We start from the raw sequence: 22115 nt of genomic DNA on the forward strand, positions 1-22115 counted from the left end.
CATAATCGAATCGTTACTGAAAAATGGTAGGAACAACTCTATTCCTCGCTTCTCTGTTTGGTAGATGGATCAGGCGGAACCGGATACAATGCGAACAGTTTGTAAAAATAAACTGTGTACTCGATGGTCTATGGTATATATATACCATACCTATAAGCTTAAAAGCTGTTTAGGAATCAAAATTACAAATCATTCACGCTTTACAAAAAGTAAAAAGCTTATGAAAACGATCCCAGCATCTCCACCATGTCGCGAATGCATAATAGCATTGCGATTAAAATCGTAGGGTTCACATAACTACAAATGTAAATAAAGTATTTAGTAGGTATATAATTATTTTCTTACCTTCCAATGAACATGTCTGGCTCTTTCTGCTTCGCATACCTATATCAAATCTTACATACATAAAATCATTTCTTAAGAGCTTCGAATGTAGAACCTTATCTTTCTGGTGGGACCTCTGTGTCCCGGTAATGGCCTCCAAACCACCCCTTTCTGAGCCATTCCTCTGCCACCTAGTTCTCAGGTTTCTATAATAACATAATGATAAGAACTCACCGATGTTATCGTCCTTATACGGCTTGTAACTCACCACATCTCCTCCAAGAACCTCTTCCTTTTCTTTTCTTTCACCAGTAACAATCACCATTTTTTCCCTCCTATAACTCCTCTCTATTTATTTTTCTTAAACAGTGTTACCAACCTTACCAACTACTTATCCCTCACGTTTCGTTTCTGCAAACTTATTTTAACTGGAATCGCGTTTCGCGACAGCGGGTTCGAATCCCGGCGCTGACATGTAGGTACCAATGAGTTCTTTTAACTTAAGTACAATGTATACCATCCCTCTTACGGTGAAGGAAAACATCGTGAGGAAACCTGCATATCTAGATTTAGCACATCTATATATGTGAACCCACCAACCCGCAGTGGACCAGCTTGGTGGGAAAAGGTCCAAGCTTAGGAAGGCAGTTTAGACCTTGGGGATATGCACAAAGGTTCCACTCGAGAGAGCCAGGTGCAGGTACTTACACCCCCACAGAGAATAGAATAGAATCTTGTAACTCTTTATACACTCACGTGCAATGAAAATGTTTCAGTGACTTACAGAACGACAATGACGAGTGGAACTTTTTCATACATAAAATATAATAATATAATAATATAGGTACTCACGTACGTGAGTGTATTATTTTATGTACTTACTAGTGTTTATATTTTTTTTCTTAATTTTCAGATTTTTAACGCAATGGATCCAAAGAATTTAAAAAACGATAAAGTAATATTATGGCCATTTGTCCGGAAAACCTCGATAATATCGTGTCGGGGTGAAGCGAGGCCATTCAGCATTATGAAGAAAATTCTCTCCTGTAGTACGCCAATTTACCTCAAGTGCCTCTCCTAGCATGTATACTTCCCGCCTTTTACGACCGACACACACTCACACACACCGACACACACACACACACATCCGGAGCAGATACCGTCTCACCTTCATATTTACGCGAGAAATTTCTCAAGAAAATGCTTAGCTTTAGTAAATTGTGCCCTTTGAGTTTGTAAGGCCATTCTGGTTTGCTAGCATTATGTTAGGTTACGTGCCTATAAAGTTTTTTTTCTCTTTTATAATATTCTGAAACCTGATTAGAATCTCTCGATATTTCTATTATGAAAACATTATTATAATCTGTGATTTAGTTACTCGGCGTTTTAAAAAGGTAGGGGCAAGGTTATTAGCATCATTTGCATGTCATGGTTTGTTTGAAATAAGTAAAAAAAGCTAAATAATGTTCTATACTCCTTATAACTATCTTAAATGTTAGAAAATCTATTTAAGTAGTTGTACTCTTAATATTTGAGGAGAAACAATTTTTTAAACCTCTCATCTATTGAAACCTCTCATTTAAATTCCGGAACTAAAAGCAGATTCCTCGAATAAAACTTGGACATTCTTAACGTCGTTAATTACTTCTACCTGAAAACTTGGGCCTTTGCCTTCTCGATGCCCGCCCTGATCCGAACATGGGGGCCCACTAATGGTGCGGTACTAGGTGCTATACTTTCGAACTACAGTCACCGGCAATGAAAAAGTTCCACTCACAAAATGCTGACCCCAAACAATCCGATTTTTTTCAAACATTTAATTTAAAATTTGAACAAAATTTTACCGTATTTAGTTGGTAATAACCTGATGCTTTGTTAAATGTACTTAAATGTTGTAAAAGGCCCTATTAAGCTAGCCTTTTCCGTTTAGGAGTAATTTGGTGTTTTTCTCAGTGGAACCTTTTTATTGCCCGTGAGTGTATACAAAGAAAATCTGACAGTCGGGTTAACTACTTACCAGTACTTACCCGGCATCTCTCTTAGCACAAGCTTGTGTTGAGGTCCACCAACCCGCACTAGGCCCGCGTGGTGGACTAGGCCTAAAACCTAGCCTAACAAGCGACTAACCAATCAAGCGGGACGTAAACTTGATATCACGTGGCAGGGGGTGCCGATTGCTCATAATAGTCTCCCTAAATACCTGGGTATTACCCTGGACAGGTCACTCACCTATCGCAAGAACTGTGAAAATGTCAAAAAGAAGGTACACTCCCGCAACAACATTCTACAGCGCCTTACAACCACAAAGTGGGGAGCCTCACCACAGGTGCTGCGGACGTCTGGACTGGCACTTGCGTTCTCCGTAGGAGAATATGCGTGTCCAGTATGGGGCCGATCTGCCCACGCCAAACTGGTGGATACTGCACTTAATGAAACGTGCCGAATTATAACTGGTTGTTTAAAACCGACTCCGGTACAGATGCTTTATCCACTGGCTGGCATAGCGCCCCCGGACGTCCGCAGGACTGTGGCGAGTTCCGCAGAAAGGGCAAAATGGACGACACACGACATCCCATGCATGGCTTCATCCCTGCGCCGCAAAGACTGCCAAGCCGACGCAGCTTTATGAAATGTGTCGATCCACTCAACACTAGCCAAGCGCAAGCGAGGTGTGCTCTCTGGCGTCAAAAAGTGTCCCTTCCAACCCCATTTGTGCAGCCGTCAGAGAACCTCCCACCTGGACATAAATTGCCTTGGGAGACCTGGAAGTCTTTAAACCGACTTCGAACACAGGTCGGTCGTAGTAAGGACAATATGGCTAGGTGGGGATTCACGGATGCACAAAATCTGAACTGCTTGTGTGAAGCGCCACAAACTATGGTGCACCTCACTTCATGCCCCGCGTGTCCCTACACCTGTACGCGGGAAGAGCTCATGACCGCTACCAGCGGTGCAGTATCAGTGGCCCAGTTCTGGGCATGTATTATTTAGCGACTTTGTTCGTTTGTCGTCGACACGATAAGAAGAAGAAGAAAACCTAGCCTTCCTTGATTGGAAGGGGACGTGATAGGTTGTGATGACGATGTTGAAGCAAAACAGTAAATTGCCTTTTTAACTAACTTTATGTTTGTCTCCCATAATATTCTCGTGGATACTGGGATAGCCACTACAGCCACTACATAGGTTCTATATTTTCCAATAATGTATATCTTTCAATTCAGTTGATTTAGAAATTTTGCTCGAATAAGGTACAAATATAGACATACTTTAGGTATCTCTTTGCTTCTGTATTTCTGGATCATGTGAAAATACAATTATCTAAAGATTTAGGCCAGCCAGCAGACATTCAGCCATAATAACATGAGTCAAAAACCATCGAAATATGTACGTAATAAAAGGAAGAACCATTATAGCCCAGCAGGTATACCCTACGTAAGCCGAAAATTTCCAAGTGTTATCGAAGTTATATGGAGTGGAATATTGGGTCCAAAGCCACCCGGCCCGGGCGCTCACTAATTCACTGATAGGTCTCGCGACCCTTTCCTTACTTTCACTCATGGATTTACCTAATCCTAGTAATATCTACTAATAGTGCACTCATATCAATTGACGATTGACATTCAAAAAGAGTTTTAGCTAATTTATTGTGTATTTGTGACTAAACTAACGAACAATATTTTGAGGAGTGTCCCGAATAACTCTCTATCTTACGACCGACAGAAAAAATTGTATGTTTATGTCAAAAATTGTTGAAAATATTAAAATTATAAATACTGTGTGTTTTTCCATCGACAGATGATGTAACATTTATATAAAGCGTTGTTCGTTCGTTCGTTATTCTATTATTTTTTCTTGATTAGTTCTAAAGGTATTTATAAATATAGGTACCTAGGATGAGAGGCACAATGTAAATTTAAATTCGTTTGGACAAAAACGACTAAATTTTACGCTATTCCCTTTTTCATTCCAACTCCGTAGCTTAGGAATAACAATAGCCCTTTTATTTGATGCTTTTTTATATTCCCAGTCAAACACAAGTGAATATTCAAATTGGATTGACGCGAATTCAAGCAATAAAACGAGATTTAAATTATACTTGAAATTTAATTCATGGTAATACAAAATGTACAAATTGAGTTTGTTTTTCTCTGAGAATGGTCCGGTACAAAAATAAAGCTTCATGTTTGTGAAAATGCTGTGACATCGACCCGGTGGCTGAGCTCCAGTCGTGATGATGAGGCTGGAGACTAGTGCTGGCTTCGACTGTCTAGGCTGAAGCTGCAACGAGAAATAGTCCATGATTAGGACTAAACTGGCAATAAGTGGATCAACTAGCGTCAAACTGATCCGAAAATGATTGAAGATTAAAAGAAGCGCAAAGTAGCGACGTTTTAAGTTAGCGATGTTTAAACTATGTGTTTCGTCGTGATGGTGATGAACCAACGATGATTTCGTTGTTTATATGGTGAAATAAATATATTGTAATAATTAATAATTATTATTTATTAATAATTTATATACTCTATTTACCTTCAACTGGAGGAGGCGCGGCCGCGGCCTCAGGCGCCGGCGCGGGCGCAGGGGCGGCTGAAAAATTATTATTATTTATAAAACATGCTATTATTGCTGAGACAAACTCAAATATCAGCCTCAATGTATTTTGGGTGCTATGAATAAATAATTTTAAAATAACGAAGCTAATATGGATTCTCATCAAAAGACACGGACATCGTTATAATATTTTCTGTTTTGAAGTTTACTTATTCAACAAGAGCAACCCCTTAATAGGATATCAGGTTCAGGAAGGCTCTTTTCCACTTCCGTAATTATTATTTTGTTATAATAATTAATTTCGGAGAATCTTATCATTATTAATTCCTACATTAATTTTGTTTTTCTTACCTTCGGCAGGGGGCGCGGCCGGAGCACCCTCCGCGGGCGCTGCGGGGGCACCTGTGAACACATATTTTCATATGAATTGCTGTAAATAAAAACTATATACATACATACCTAATTATCCTTTATAAACATTTTGTATCACGTAATGCTGTAATTGACTGAATAGTCAATTTTATTCTATTCTTGTAACTTACAGCCTGGTCAGATAGAATCATTATCTTCTTTTAATTCTATCTAGAACACACCTTCTGCCGGCGCAGGCGCAGCGGGGGCGCCTTCTGCGGGGGGAGCGGCGGGGGCTGCGGGGGCCCCTTCGGCCGGAGGAGCCGCGGGGGCGCCCTCCGCCGGGGGTGCAGCGGGGGCTCCCTCCGCAGGGGCCGCCGCGGGTGCCGCCGGGGCTGCCCCCTCGGCTGGAGGAGCTACCGGCGCCGCTCCCTCCGCCGGGGGTGCCGCGGGTGCGCCCTCCGCTGGGGGAGCCGCCCCTTCAGCTGGAGGCGCTCCTTCGGCTGGAGGAGCGCCTTCTGCCGCGGGTGCGCCTTCGCCTCCTTCCTGTATTATTTCAATTAATATTTTAACATGTGTCAAGTGATTGTAGACTCGGTGCGTAAGCGAAGCTTTTTGAAGTATTTCGTGAGTTATATTGAGAGGCAAATGATATCGTTATATTAAACAATGGCGCAAAAAGCAAAATGGTGTTGTTAAAATTATTTAAATAACAATGAATCAGCAATGGGCTTGCTCTAGCTAAACAGAAAATGAACAAATATCGATTAGCTGGTGTCGTTTGCTTTTACACTTCAGCTACAGTATGCTAGGTAGGGCGTAGGTACAATTAAATTTCTCATAAAAACTAATAATATAGACCTCAATACAGTATATCTGTCGAAGGCATCTGGTTGAATCTCCTTTTTGATTGAACCACTAGCCCGTTCATTGGATGGCGCTACTCAATTGTACTCAATTGTATGACTATGCCGAACGTTGATTGTACAAGCGTCTCAAAACGTCCAACTAGTTAGCTGACTTAAAATCAGTCAGGTGGTGAACAAAACAAATATGGCGTCTAACAGCGAACAGCTGACACAAAAAGCACCCATATTGTTAGTTTTTTGCAAATAAATTAGCTTTAAAGTGCGTTATTTGTGTTAAAATATTGTGACAACATGGATTTACCTATTATTACGCCGCGGGCGGATAGTTTCAAAGAAAAAATTGTGGCGAAACTGGATAATTTTGAACAACAATATGAACGTACTTTTATTGTTATTGTTTAGTTAATTTGTGAGATAAGAGCTTTGTAACATAGTCTTTTTGTTGACTCTTGTCTGGTCATGTTCACCCTAACCAGACATTACAAAGTAGCTATACTATATCCCATTCAACGACTTCGCTGTATGACGTTCAGTCAAGACGTCGAACGTTACAATCAACTACTTGACGAGTTGTTCTTTAGTCATACAACTGAATAGCGCCATCCAATGAACGGGCTAGTGGTTCAATCAAAAAGGAGATTAAACCAGATGCCTGCGATAAATCTATGCTGAACTAGAATGTACCAGACTTTATGTTCCCAATTAACAAAATTAAGATAAGTATAGGTACAGGATAGGAATACATTTATGTACTCGTATGCTACTTGCATTTATTCGTTTATTAAAGTTTGAGTTTAGGAGTGTGTAATTGCTTTTTGTGGTTAGAATATATTTACATACACACACGAAAACTGTGTACCTACTTAATTACCTCCTGATACTCTATGTTACGAATACACATACAGTAAAGTTTTTAGAGTATATTTGAAATTTGATCTTTTTTCAGCCACCTCTTCTTACGATATGTAGAAAGAGGCAGTGTCTTAAAATGATGATGTAATTTCATCATCATCATCATATCCACAAATACTTTATTGTTTTACATGTAGGTACTTAAATATTTAAGATATACCTAAGAACCTTCACGTTAATTTCTATTATATTATTTATTTTTAAGAGCTATGATGTACAAGGCATTTAATTGTTTGCGTAAGCTGTAATACGGGGTTAGGCTGGAGTAATTAAGCTATAAAACAGGCTCCAAGTGAATTCTAGACTTACCGTCTCAGTACACATCTGACTGCGCCAGTTTCAGTAACTCTGGATAATTAAATTCCGAACGGAGGCATTTTACTGACTTAACTTCTTTATGTCTTTTTAATTGTTCTTGTTTGGCTCAATAAACCCTATACCTAGGTCGTGTACTTAGCTTGTTTACTTGACTGTACTTTTTTACTTAACTGTGGTTTCTCATTCTATTTGTAATATTTTTAAAGTACTTACTAAAAAAATAGTTGCTACATGTTACTAAGTTTTTATTAGGTATTCCAAATTATGGTAATACCAGTATCCGTTCAGTTAAGTCGTACAAGGTTCCTTTAATATTTATTTTAATGTTCATGTTCATTATAAAACATTTATTTATGGCAAATTATAACACCATATTTAATTCTATAAATATATACCTAGCTAAATTATATAGTGCAGAAATTAAACTTCGTAGGTATACCTATAAAATGTTGTGTATGTAATAGATAGTTATGAATAATAAAAGGGTAGGAGCAAACAATTACATAGAGGAAAACTCAAGGTACTACGGGGAGGGATTCAAATAACTAAAACACTTAAGGGTACTACATGGGCAGTTAGACAGGGAGCAGGGAAACTTCGGACAGGGGTTAACAAATGAGTGTGTAACAACGTGTAATATAGTAAGAACATTAATTTTATTAAACATATCATAAATATTATCTTACAAAAACATAGTTTTTTATAAATAAATAGTCATAATATAAAAAATCGTGTCGGCTGAATCTTAAGGGCGACAACGAAGTTGGTGAATTAATAATAAATAATATGAGAAAGGTAGTGGAAATTATTGCCATAACGGCCGACTCAACAGCACAAGGTGACAATGCAGGTATTGAATCTAGCCAATTACAGGATGGGGTATCACATGAATGTTCCGTGTATGGCAATAATAGTCTTTACACGAAGGTCACGTATGGTTTAGGGAGCTAGGACTACTTCATGCCTCAACCTCCTCCTCTTTTACCTTCTGATCGCCGGGTTTGCCCTTGGACCAGTCTGGTTTTTTCTGTGAAACAAAAGAAATGCATTAGGAGATTGACAGCAGAAATACGTAGATCAAGCCTGTACAATCTCTTGAAATATAAAGAGTTGCCTCGGATACTTAATTAAATGTTCATTTTTCAGTATTTATTTTTAAAAGTTGTCTTTATCAAAATAAGTCCCAAATCTACATGTCAGCCCGCGGAAAGCCGAGGCAACTTCATATAAAACTGCGAAAACCAGTTCAGTAGAGCGCAATACATCAGGGAAACAAACGGTCGGCAGTATCAAGTTGGAACGTTAGATCCGACCAAATGAACGCGAGATTAATGTTCCCGAAAAGCCGCGGCGAACGAACTAAGTTCCATTCCAATATCGCCGCCGCTCGTGTCCCTGATCGAAACAAATGATGCGCCGTGGCTAGTGACGAGTGGTGATGTGGATGACGGCTGTACACCAGACTAAAGCATCCAAAAGCGACCCACCCGGTGCAAGTGTCTATATCTTGTTTCCAAAATCACAGAAATAAGCAAAGTTTCAGCCTATAATTTCAACATACAGTTGTATAGTACAGTACATGAATGTGTATACACAAAAGAAGTTTTAACACAAAAGCGATGACATCCTCAACGAAGAATAATAATGAGACAGAAGTTGGCATCGACTCGTCCACAACAGACACCTGTGCCAAAAAAAACTCAAGATCCAATCTCAGCAAAGACCGCCTCTCTACGTATTGGCAACTATTTATAACTCAGCTAGCCCCCATTCTAAAAATGGGGTTTAGTTTTTGAAGCTGTGCTAAAAGTATTGTTTTAGCATGCCACGTGGATGATATCTACTAGGACTAAGGTAAAACGTGTGCTTTTTGTCCTGTTTCTACGTAAAATACAAAAGTACAGAAACATTGCTCCAGGGCAACTTTGCGTAGAGCACGCTTATATTCACGAATAACACTATTAAAAATCCTGTCTACGAACAACACATCGTGATTTTTGTTTCATCGACTGTAAAATACTGTTAATTACATAATTATACCTCTAAAGTAAGTAGACAGGATGTTTTCGTAGTGTAGGATAATTCCAGCAAGTAAAATATTCAAGAGTTTCAACTGGATAAGCGTGCTACACGCAGAGACCATGGAAGTTTCTAAACTTTTGTTATCTGTCGCACACTGGCTGGCAGGCCTATGTTTACCTTGCCCCCGGCGCCTCCCTGTGAAACATCGCACCATGAGACCAACACTTTACAAATACGTTAGCCTGCAGTTAAAGTAAATGCCAGCACGTATGAGCTAATTGTCACGAGTTTGTGGTTCTCGCAATTGCGAGCGCAAATTACGACTTTTCTACACTCTGTATAAAGTAAAACTTGACTGTTATTTGTGTGTGTGAATGTGTTAGTTACATGTAGGTAAGCTTTATGTGTGACGTAAAATATTAGCACTATTTCAAAGGACACAAGTGAAGTATAAGGGGCAAAATAGATGCCGTTTTAACATTTTCAAATAACATATTTGAAAGCGTAAGCCCGTAACCCTTTAGAGTCGTGTTGAGCTGTTATTTACATCTTCAAAAGAAAAGTTCAACGAAAATCGAAGCTTTTTGTGCTGAATGCAAACTTTCTCACCTCTTTTAAGTTCTTACGTGAAGGGTTTGGGAGGAATCTCAAAAGAGTTTTATAGAAAAGAATAAATTTATTTTTATTCGGTGTAAAATTAGCTTAATCCATCAATGATATAAGTTAGGGAATTGTTGTATAGTGGAGTGAGTGACGTGTTTACTTCTTGCCAATGGCCCAGTCAGCCTTCTCCGCTTTTTTGGCCTGCAGAGAATATTAGTGTGATGGTGAGAATGTTTAATGAGGTATCTGTCTAAGGGGTCTGATACTAATATTATAACGTTATATTAGTAGAGTTTATGTGAACTTCTGGGATGTTCCACGCCAATGTCGCTGAAATAAAATATTACTTTTCCCTCCCATAGGTTCTAATTTTAATCCCAATATTCATTATACTACATAATGAAGACTTCAATTAAATGGTAGTAGTTGTATCGAAGATATACTACAAATACTATAGAAGACTTTGTTACTTTGATGAGACACAAAAGTTCCATCAACTATCCGATGGAGTTAACTCACTTATACTGCAGGAGTTAACGACAACTCATTTGTTTTTGTACCAATTAGATAGATTAGAATATTTGAGACGGCTTTACTATTATGTACACTCTGATAAACGTTATCAGAGTTATAGACAGAATACCTAATAATAATCTCCAACTTCTAAATTGTTTTCTTTTCAGACTTGTCATAAGAGTTTACATTTACACATCTTTTTGTACTGACTAAGTTTATAAATAAATTCAAAGGCAAAATCACAGTAAGATGGTTTACCTTTTATAATAAGTCTGAACGATGCATCACAGAAAATGCTGAAAAGAAGGTTCTAGAAGGTCGCTCACCTCTTTGTCTTCCTCTTCCAGGGTGAACTCCTTCTTCTTGACAACCTTGAGTTGGTTGCGGAAGTTGAACTCAGCCGCCTTCTTCTGGAGCTTGGCGAATTTGTTCTCGTATTTGGAAACCTTCTTGAGGGTGGGTTTAACGCTGGAAGGGACGAATAAGAATTATTAGGTATAACAAAACGGAAGTTTAACGCCCGGATGGATTATGAAAGGATAAACTATGAAATAACCACTGACAACAAAGTTTAATTGCTACAGATATCTAGTTGGTTGTAGATAGACAAACTTATTAGACACTCTACTTTTTTGATTACGTGTTAAAAAGTACATGACAGTAAAAAGTCCGACTGCACAAGATAAGAAAGTAGAAGTGTATTCCGCTTGGTTGAATAAACAAAAGAAAATGGTCACCAGTTTTAAACTGTCGTTGGAACGAAAACTGTCTAGAGATTAAACTGAAAAATACAGCCGTCATTAAATAAATGACGCCGACTTTTCAAGCTCACGTGAAATACCACACTTTTACTGCGACATTAAATTAAAACGTGGTAAGTGTTAAATATTGTAGCCTTTGGACCTACTGTTCTCAACTGATAAACATTTAAATCTGTCTCGTGGTAGTAACAACAACAAAACTTGAAAGCTGCTTATGAATTCTGTTTTGGTTGGTGCTTCTATTACCTACTTAAATGCAAATTTATTATTTCTTAGAGCAGTTAAATAAGCTACAGTTCTACGAATCTGCAATAAATCGTCTTCCTTAACGAACCGGGTAAAATTATAGAGTGTGGGCACAGAGTACTGACATAGTTCATCACGATTCAGGGTGGGGTCGTTGCAGTTTATGTTAGGTTATAACGTTATTCCTTTCTTAATAAAAACACAAACACGATAGCTGTACTAGCGTTTGTCACCATGGTGATAGAATGCCAGTCATATTAGTCGTTTATCTCAGTCGTTTAGCTATATATAAGAAATAGTCTATTATACTTTACAAAATAGTGTAATGGTTGTAGAAAATTGTCCCGCCGTTTTTCACGCTATTCCTAATAAGTCGCGCTACTTAGAACATAATAACTTAAGTATTTGATGAAACAAATACAACTTTATTATAATAGAAAGATATTTTAACGAGTAAATAACTGTTAAGTACTTTATTCCCTATTCTACAATAAAACTGAACATATCTTCATAAGTGACTTTGTTCTTAAGGCGAAGCACCCCCCAAAGGTCCTTGTTGCACTCTAACTAGAGACTGACTTTGAATTTCATTATTCTGCGCGTATCCCCGCTAGTGTTGGCACACTCCGCTTTCAAGCGCTGAGTTACTAACCAATAAAGCGCTGCACTGCTCTCAGCTAACTTACGTTCGTCCAGACAAATAGATGAAATATTGAACGGCGGATTGTCAACTGCAGATATGCGTTTGTTGTATGTATACTGGACTTCAATAGTAATGTACTCTATTGAAAGAAAAAAAAATAAACTCTATGTTATGATTTGTATTTGTATAAAAACTTGTTTTGCTTTTTTCATTATGTGTGGTGAAATGTTCACGTTGAAAATCTGGTTCTGATAGCGCTTTTTTCAGTTTAAAAAGAGCTGGCAGCGATGAAATAAATTATTCCCGGTCACATCCGGGCCGACTTTGCGAAAGTGTGGTGATAGTCACAGTCTAGCATTTGAGAGTGGAGAAGTTTTAATGGATATTTCATAAACTTGTGTATAAGAATACGAACGACCTACAAAATTCAATGTTACAATACAAACTCTTTTTGTTTAGTTAGCATTAACATTTAAACAAATGCACATATATGTATTATTTTGCTTGGTGTAGTTGTTTATGCAACCAACAGTTATATCAAATGTCAATGCAGATTGACGTACAATAAACGGAAAACCTACTGACTCGGAAAACTAATCATTGTGTAATCCTGTGTAACTGGTGACACGCTGACAAGTGTCGCAGACATGTCAAAAGAAATGATGTAGGTAGGAGTAACGCAAACATTATGAGGTTGTCGTTATGTTCTTACTTTCAACCTTCATCTAATAAGGTGACAGGCGCTGAGTTTGTTGAGACAAAGTAGTTTAGTCGGGGATACCGATTATTCATATATTTTTTTTACAAAAATATAAATCTACCTACTTAGGTACTTAAATCTAAACGGATACTAGAGAAATCAATATTTTTAAAAACGGTAGTAAAGGTGGAGATTTAAAAATAATAATGTTGTTACTGTTACATAATGGTGATATAAAATTGGTATACTTACAATTTGCCTCTGAGGTCGTTGACTTGGTTGTTCAGGTCTACGATCTAGCGAAGTAAAAAAGTATTAATAAACAGGTTCAAAAAGAGATTTCTCAATGATTACATATATTATAAATTAAATGAAACTACTGCAAGGAAAGGGTGAGTAATGTAGGGTTCAATGAATAAAGTAGTTTGAAGCTTAAATACATCAAATGACAGGAAGTTTTGAACAACTGCAATTAAATAGTTTTTTAAACAAAGGAAAGTATTGTAGGAAAATGATAGAAAATTCTAGCTATACAAATATCATAAGTGAAGTAGCACTCTCGATCTTTCTGTGATTCAATTACTCCAATAACTCTGGGATAGCCTACGACATTTTCAATATTTATTTACAGAAAGATGCAGTAAAGTGCAATTTCACTCACGAACGGTAACTATACTATGTATAACATTCCACAAGTTTTGTCCTATCAACACAAAGATGTTTAAAATTTATTACAAACTAATCCAGTGCATAATTAAGATAATAATGAAACAACTGTATCGGATAACCAGATAAGAAAAACTTCTGCAATGTTTTAATTATAAGACAAGTGCATGCTATATGTAAATGATCAAAAACCAACAAATACACCAAAGCATAAAAAACTCCACATAGAAATCTGTAAAAAGAAGCAAACACAGATAAACAGAAAATTAAACCCAGATTGAAATTAATACAAGAAAAGCACAGAGCAAGATAAAGACAGAGAGAGCTGCGCAGCGAAGATTAGGCGGGGGTTATTTGCCAGCTTTGTTTCAGAGAAAATATTGGATTCTGCCAAGTCTGTTGAAGAACAAAATATTAGAAAAGAGGTCCCATTTTTCCGCTTTACCGTTGTCCCATCGATATATCTTTAAACTGTGCTCTTTGCCTCAATGATTACTTCTAAGTCACTTCTTTGCATGTAAGTGTTTTTGTCTACATCGTGCAGTTTGCAAGAGAACCGTGCGTCGAGTGCCGGAGACTGGTCCCAGCAGCCCCTGCCTATACACCGGTGTGTCAGTGCGGGATATCTTACATGTGCCACAAGTCGCGACCAGCGCCGCAATATTCTACCTTCGATAGCTGCCAAATCCGTTAAACTTTATGGTAAGACATTCGATACCGTGCAATAAACTCCGACATGGCTATCGAAGCTGTATCATATTGAGCGCTGCCTCGATACAAGTATGTCTATCAAGTCAACACGCGTCTCTCTACTACTTAAATTCACAAAACATCGACATACAATGTGAGAGTAAGTACAACGTCGCGTAAGTAGAGTGTGTGGAAGTGTCGGTGCAAAATCGATCCAGTCTTGCGAATGTAGGTAGGTATGAGTAGTGTGTGGTGTCGAGTGTCGTCGGCGCAGTGACCACCGCGCCCGGGCGCCGCGCGGGGGGAGGAATGGGCAACATTGAACAGAGCATGGCACTTACAATTTGTACATTCAGTGTCCAAATATATCACATGGGCATCAAGACAAAGGTATATGGGACTCTCACAACCGAACACGCAAACAACGCGCGAATATGACGGCACATAATGAGATTTGGAACAAGAAGTTTCACTTACACTATGCACTTGCGTGTGCCAATGGAGGAACCAGTCCAACGTTCCAATTACAGTTCAACGTCAACTTTAATTGTTATCAAAAAGAGAAAATTCAGTAAGGCCATAAGCTCGCCATCAAACATGAAGCATTGCAGGCCGATGCGGTCGGAGCACCGATGTATTATTCAGCTTTCAACACAAGGTTTAAGATATTAAAGTGCCATACTAGGAAAGTATTAGTAGGGATATCAGAAGCTTACGGTTATTACTCATACCATGAGGACAGCGGTGCATGCAACAGGCAAGAAAGCGATAGAAGCGGATGACACGATGGAACGAACATGATCAGGATGTCTTATTCATACATTTCCTTCGGAATGAAATATTAGATATAAGAGTAATGGTTTATTAGAGTTACATATGAATAAGACAGTGAGAGGAGCAGTGGGCTGCGCCCGCGCCGCGTGTGATGGTGTGGTTACTGTTACTGCCCCGCGGCTGTTACTGTCGTTAGTGTATTAATGCTCTAAGCTCCATGTCGGATGACTCGCCGCCGGACGCTCGGAATCGATTTTGCACCGCACGCCTTACCCTCTACCGCCACCGCTATGTACACAGCGCTACACTACCGGCCGCGCCCGGGCCTCGACCGTTATTTACAATTCAACAACAAACAAACCCGAACACCGACAAGCGTTATCAATATTGAAAAACGAATTGTCACACGCGTAATCGCTTGTTACGTTATCGATGACTGTGATATTCACAATGGTCGTAAATTATTGGTCAATACCTCAAAATCTCTTTTCCTGACTTCATGTTCCAAATCCCACTTCTGGCCCTCACACACATACACGCGGTCATGATACTCCTGTATTATTCTCTTGAGCATTGCTATAGAAAAAGGAAAGACAGATTATTGAGGCTGCAGGAAAGTAGCACAAGGAGCATCTGTCGTCGCGGCAGTGTGAGTGTTCGGCTCTCGGTGTGTGCGTGAGCCTCGCTAGTGTCATGTCGAACAGAAACTAAATCAACTCATCAATCTCATCATACGCCATACGCATTCCCAATCCCAACTTTGTGCTTTACCTCCATTTTCCTAAGTGCGAGTGCTCGTTCTAATTCATATTTATCCCCTTCGAGGTTGTATAGTCTGTGCCAGTACATTTGACATATTGTCTGGAGTTCCGCTAAAGAAAAACATAATCATATTTTCAGGTAAATTATAAATGTTGTTTTATCGAGCCGGCGATCAGTCTCGATGCTCGTTGTCAGTTTGTGTACACGGAATCTTGTACCGCGAGGATCAAAGCGAGAAGCGAAGCTAAATATTGGGTAATCGGAAAGATCGGCAACGTTACGATGTTATTGACGACGAGTCTAAAGATAAATCTAAATCTATTACAGCTCCGCTATATCTACATCGGCTCTTGTTACTTTAGCGTTTCAAATTTAACATGTTATCACATTAGTTAGGGGTATTTTTATTCAGCTCTCCCAGTTGTGATATTTATATGAGTTGGCGGCGAAAACCAAAACGTTGATACTAGTCACATGTTGGCATGAGCTACTGAGTCGACGAGCGATTGTCCGGGCGCACCTCGAGCTCTTTCCGGGCCACCTCCATCTCGCGGTCGTACTTCTCCTCCTCCAGTTTGCTGATTCGCTGGTGGTAGCCGGTTATGATGCTCGTGAGAGCGGCTACAACATCAACAAGCGTTACTGACTGCCTGACGCGCCTACCCGTGTCGCGCTCCACGCGTTAGACCAAGGTAAGCTAAAGGTGTGAGTCTCAGAAGGAAGATTGGAAAGTAGATGGTAGTAAGTCGCGCGAGAGTTCACGATTCATGGAGCTTAAGAAGTAGTGGATAGTCGCGTTAGAAAGACCGAAGCGAGAAGCTCGTCCCGTCACAACAGCTGGTAGCGTTTATTCCGTGGTTAAGAAGTCGAAATAGACACAAGACGGCAGATTGACAATCACGTTAAATGAAGATGAAGAATTGTAAGTCTTGTGAGTTTCTCAATAAGAGCTGCATGGCCGATGCGGCTCGTCTTACTACCTCTATATCTTTCCTTTTAACGATGTATTCCAGATCGTACTTTTGATCTTCTAGTTCGCCGATGCGGTCGTGGTACTCTTTGCATACCCTCTTAATAGTATCTATAATACGACACACACATCATATATCAACAAAACATAATATTTAAAAGGTCTATATCAGCCGCGTTGTAGAAAATGACAATGAGAAAGACAAATAACACATAATAACAAATGAACACACAGACTGTGAACATGTTTGTGGAGGAGATCTTTAAAAGTTCTTTCGGGTGGTTCTAAGTATGTAGCTAGAGTGTGGGAGGTATGGAGCGGGGGGTACCTTCGTTGGCGTCCTCGATGTTCTTGGGCTTGCCGCAGCGCTCCTCGATGATCCTCCTCCTCTCAGCCGCCTTGCGCTCCTGCTCCTTCTTCAGCTCCTCGGCGGCCTTCTTACGCAGCAGCAACTGGAAACCGAGCAATGTCGTCAGGAACCGTCGTCGACAAGATGATTTCGAAATAATAGGCTAACTTTCAATGCCTAATTTCTCTGGAGAAATAAGATTGTAGATGCTGATTGAATTTCTTTTATACGACTATTTAAAAACTTCCTTTTATGCATGACTACTGTCATGAAATCGCTTCGGTATACCCAAAAAAGACTATAGCAACAAGAGATTAACATTCATCATCATCAAGACCCATCACGTCCCTACTGCTAGGGCAGGGGTTTTAGGCCTTGATTAACATTCATCCCTATCAAAATATAAGCAAAAAACACAACTTACCCTGAGCTTCTTCTTCCTCTCTGGGGTCATGAACCCCTTCTTGGCCTTCTTAGCCTTGGAGGCTTCCTCCATGCGCTTGCGCACCTCCGCGCGCTTGCGGTCGATCTCGGCCTGTTTGGCCTTCTTCGCCTAGGGAAATCAGGGAACTAGATAATTTGTGCTCGACTGGAAAGTGGATTAGTGTGCTTTTTGTTGTAGCCTTGTTAAGGTTTGCATGTTTGTGTGTTGTGTATGTTGTGAGATCTAGACTTAATAAGGTTGGCATTGTTGTGTGTTATGTCTATCGTAGGATGTAGACTTGCATGTTCGTGTGTTGTGTCTGTTGTGAGATGTGTTGTGTAGTTGTTGTATGTTTGTGGGTGTTTGAGTACGTTGGTTTGTTGCAAGGTGTTAATTTATCAAAGTGTAATTTGTCAATGTGTTTTTGTAGTTGTGGAGTCATTGTATAAGTACCTAATGTGTTTTTATTGTATACTTTATACATAATAATTATATAATTTTTACGCTGGAAAGGACTAGCCTTCCTTCATGTTAACTGATCAATTTGATTGTGTAAAATACTAACTAAAATAAAACTACTAACTCCTGAAAATGTTCTATGTATCACTGTAAAGCTAAGTATTTTTTTCTATATAATGTAATTTGCAGAATTATATGTCTTTAATGTATGAATTTATGTTATGATTTTGAATGTGTGTGTGTCCCATTTTACCTCCTCGAGTTTCTTTTTCTGAAAGAGAAATAAAACAAAGATTAGAATAGTGAATATGATTTTACATACATTACGGTTAACACAATATTTAACAGTAATACAAGGGTGAAACATACAACATTTAGTTACATAAAGGAGACATTAGGACATTAATACACATTTCATAAATGATGAATAGGTACTATAAGGTGCCATGTAAAACATTTAAAGGCGATGTTTTTTTCAGAATGTTACTTGACACAAGATTAATTAATTATACAAGTACTTAAACAAAATATAATGTTACCAACTACCAATGGTATATCAAAGGGCCACTAATATGAAATACACACAATAGTTTGATAAATTATAAACTTGGACTTTTATTTACTAGGGAATCATATCAACATTTGTTATCACATGGTACACTATTTTTATCAATGGATAACTTAGAAAACTTTTTATCATATATCATTCAACATAGAACTTATCTGAGATTCATTTGGAACTATGTAATCTATCCAGATCACGATACAATCTGTAGAACTTTCCCAAATTATTTATAAATAGTTTCTTTCTAACTACTTGGTCAAAACTATAAATATTAAATGCTTCAAATATCTTAATACTAGAGTGTGCAGAGGGTGTGTCAATATATGTATTAAGCTGAGTGTTAAGATTACGTCATTGGATACGCAAATGTGAGTGCATTATACAACATCTACTTATACGTGTTCATTAAAAGCGCCGTTATAATACGAAGTGCATCATTAATGTGATTTAACTAATATCTTACTTAGGTATTAACATAATATCAAATAGCATTTATCAGTATTATATTGCAGTTAGTCGATACGGAATAGACGTCACATTTATATGTGCAGCTTAAATTTATTGTACGAGAAATTCGTAAAACTTACAAAACAAACTTCTATAAAAACCTAGTAAAAGAAACTGGCTGTAACAAAAAATTTATGTCCACATAAAAACTTATCCCTGTCGGTTATTTCAATCTCTTTTTCGGTTTAATACCTCTTTTTGTTTCCGACAAAATGTTAGTTTAATCTCATTCGAATAATAAAAATTCTTATTAAGTATTTTCTTTTCATTCGGGATGTTTGTGTGGTGTAATTTGTCTGAGTTCATAATGTGTTCTACGTAAAGGAAGACCACCTACCTGTAACTCGAAGAGTGTTTTGACTTATACTGTTGATGATGAAGAAGAAGCACGGCACCCAGAGTGACAGAGATGGAGGATCCGACGTGCAGCGTCCCGGGGAAGGTAGAATGGAACAGAAACAATGTAACACAAATCGTGTTAGTATAAAGTTTACATATAAATCGTTGTCAGTCCGGCACAGTCCACTGGATGGCCTATGGACGACTTCGTTCATATCACTTGGTGGTATTTTAAAGTTTTCCAAAACCAAAACACAATCCAATTAACTGAATACGCAATGAGCGAAAAAGAGCCCCCAATTAAAGAGCAATCTTTAAAATCAATTCCGACGACAATAGCTTATCTGAATTGCAGATTAACCGGAGCCATTTGGTATAATTTTGGGTTTCATTAAGGACAATAAAGAAAATTTAAATGGAAGCTGCATTAATTAAGGCATTGTCTTTTTTAACTTGAAAATGCATACCTACCCCTATACTTACATATGCATTAAAAATACAGTTAATTATATCTGTAGGTAAATTAATACAACTATTATGTTGTATCTTCTCCAGTAGCAAACAGGTCATAATGTACCGTTCATTCTAATAACTCATCCAGGTCTAATTAGGTCTCGGTCTTACCTTACTTCATCATCCGCCATTGTGGTAGTGTTGGTCTAGGTGTCCTGGAAATAAGGAAACCACTGATTTATTGTCGGTCCGTACTTGTGTGTTATGAAGATAAACAAGTGTGTTATTTATTGTTGGCAGTCTCGGCTGCGAAAATAAAACAATATTTATAAGTTTTCTGTATATTTGTTTTAGGTATATATGGCTTACGAATTTTTGACTGCAAGCTTTCCGTTTCAGTGATATTTAATGAAAGCTCGCGAGCGCAGCTAGCTCAATCGGAAACGTGTAAATATTTTAACAAATCAAATATAAATAAGTAGGCTTTGATCATGCGTGACATGAGTTATGAAACTGAATTTCCAGTTGATATCGAATATGAAAACTTTTTATAGCTACCCACTAGTATCATAATAATGTGTTTGTCAGCATAAAAGTTATGGCGTATTTGGCAACCAAAAAACTTAACTATGTAGTCACCATTATTATAGACGTTATTTGACACTTTCTGGCAAATTCCCAAGAAAACGCGTAGGTACAATTACATTTTCTTTCTAAAAGACTTGATATTTGATATTCCAAAATTTTATTAAATTCTCTGGTGTATTCTGTTGATAAAGCCGCCTACAGACGATGGCATTTGCATATTAGACACGGCTCAGTGCAAGCTTTGAAAGCTTGTATCAGAACATTTCATAATCCGCATGAATTATGTGGAATATTGCATACCTAACCGAGGTTTCGAACCGGATAGGCGTTCTAAACTTAGCCTTTGTATCTGGGTGTGTCATAAACATAATGCAATAATTTTCCGTGTAATAAGCGTGTGTGCGGACGTGTAGATAGTTCTATATTTAGGTTCGTGTGTGTTCGGGTGCGCTCGGGTGGGCTCGGGGCGGGCGGGGTGCGCGGGGCGGGCGGCTGCGCGGGCGCCGCACCTGAAATAGTCCGGGCGGGCTGCGCACGCATCCTAATTTGGCCCTCGTAATGGACACTGGCGACTTCGGTTACACGAATTTCGGACAGTAGAGCTTTGCTAGCGCGTTTCATTGAAGTAAACAACTTCGTGATTAATAGGAATTGTTATAGGAAAAAAATACTTTAGACTGAATACGTATGTCTGCGTTTATTTTATTTGTTTAAATAGTTATCAAATTTTAATTACATCATTATTTTAACTTATTTTTCTTAGGATGTAATCTATTTCTCATTCATCATATCAGGTTTCAAGGTCAAGGAAACATTTAAGTATATTAAAAGCTGTCAATACGACTTGATTCCTGAAACTAGGTCACAGCGGGCGGTGAGACCTGTTCCATCCTCATATAGATTAAGACTGCTGAAAGCTTAGATCTAAATTAAGATCGCTCCGAGCTTTCATTGCAGATATAGATATAGAATAGCCATATCAATAGCAATATAACGCCTGGATTAGAACCTGCAATTAAGTTAAAGCCTTGAAGGACGTGGCCGTGAGCGAACGAGGATAATTCGCAAATCTAGGTCATTCTATCCCGTATCTAAAGTTAATTAACATCAATGCTATCGCACCCGCCGGGTCCAATCATTGCATTAGTTTGTCCGATGATAACGGATAAATTAACTAAGTTAATAACGCACAATATGCAGGTAATATTGTTACGACACACACTTGACCGCAAAACCGGGTAATCCGATCCGTAATTTTATACCAACAACGGGTCCACCGTTTAGAACACTTTCAAAAATCACTTCACGCACACAGTAAATCCTTCTTTGCGGGAATTCGAAACACGAGTTTTTTTCACTTATTTTAGTTGCACAGCTGGCTGGTTGGACTCACCTACGAAATTGAAAAAGAAGATGGCCCTATCAGATGGATCAGCCAACACGGAGCCGCACTGCTGACTGGCGGCGCTGGGCGGGCGGCGCGCGCGGCGGCGTGCGTGGGCGCCGCCCCCCGCGCCCGGGGGCGGGGGCAGGCAGGGGCTGCCAACATACGGGCCGCATGAGTATTTTGTTTTGAGTGGAGTTTTATTTTGAGTCTGTCGAGTCACATTTGAACGTGATAAAGATACATAATATTAGTCACAGTTTGTGTAGCTTATAGACATGCCGGGCTTACTAGATCGATGAGGTGTAGTGTAAATAAAAATCACATTCTGACATAGCTGAATAATGCTCTACTCGATTGCACGTTAAT

The 22115-nt window shown here is 38.7% G+C and overlaps 1 protein-coding gene and 1 long non-coding RNA gene across 17 annotated transcripts; both read right to left on the bottom strand.

Annotated features, from left to right (window-relative positions):
- Window positions 1-4408: 4408 nt before the first annotated feature.
- LOC105382244 lies at window positions 4409-6170 on the bottom strand. Its single transcript, XR_007266928.1, has 4 exons — window positions 5469-6170; window positions 5227-5277; window positions 4855-4911; window positions 4409-4602 (listed from the first exon to the last, which is right to left on the bottom strand). It is a non-coding gene; the product is annotated as an uncharacterized LOC105382244 (long non-coding RNA).
- Window positions 6171-7962: 1792 nt separating this feature from the next.
- On the bottom strand, window positions 7963-21878 carry LOC105390008 (troponin I). Of its 16 annotated transcripts, none has more exons than XM_038111820.2 (10): window positions 21756-21866; window positions 19951-19989; window positions 18164-18181; window positions 17452-17580; window positions 17007-17130; window positions 16229-16329; window positions 13069-13112; window positions 10793-10934; window positions 9525-9542; window positions 7963-8352 (listed from the first exon to the last, which is right to left on the bottom strand). In XM_038111820.2, the coding sequence occupies exons 2-10, from the start codon at window positions 19963-19965 to the stop codon at window positions 8284-8286; spliced, it is 660 nt and encodes a 219-aa protein (XP_037967748.1). In that variant the 5' UTR covers window positions 19966-19989; window positions 21756-21866; the 3' UTR covers window positions 7963-8283. The 16 variants fall into 16 exon arrangements, with proteins under 16 accessions (XP_037967748.1, XP_037967745.1, XP_048481081.1 ...); XM_038111817.2 differs by lacking the exon at window positions 16229-16329 and adding an exon at window positions 16689-16789; XM_048625124.1 differs by lacking the exons at window positions 9525-9542; window positions 16229-16329 and adding exons at window positions 10612-10613; window positions 16689-16789.
- Between the last annotated feature and the right edge of the window lie 237 nt (window positions 21879-22115).

Source organism: Plutella xylostella, chromosome 13 (assembly GCF_932276165.1).
Source record: "Plutella xylostella chromosome 13, ilPluXylo3.1, whole genome shotgun sequence".
NCBI classification, from domain to species: Eukaryota; Metazoa; Arthropoda; class Insecta; order Lepidoptera; family Plutellidae; genus Plutella; species Plutella xylostella.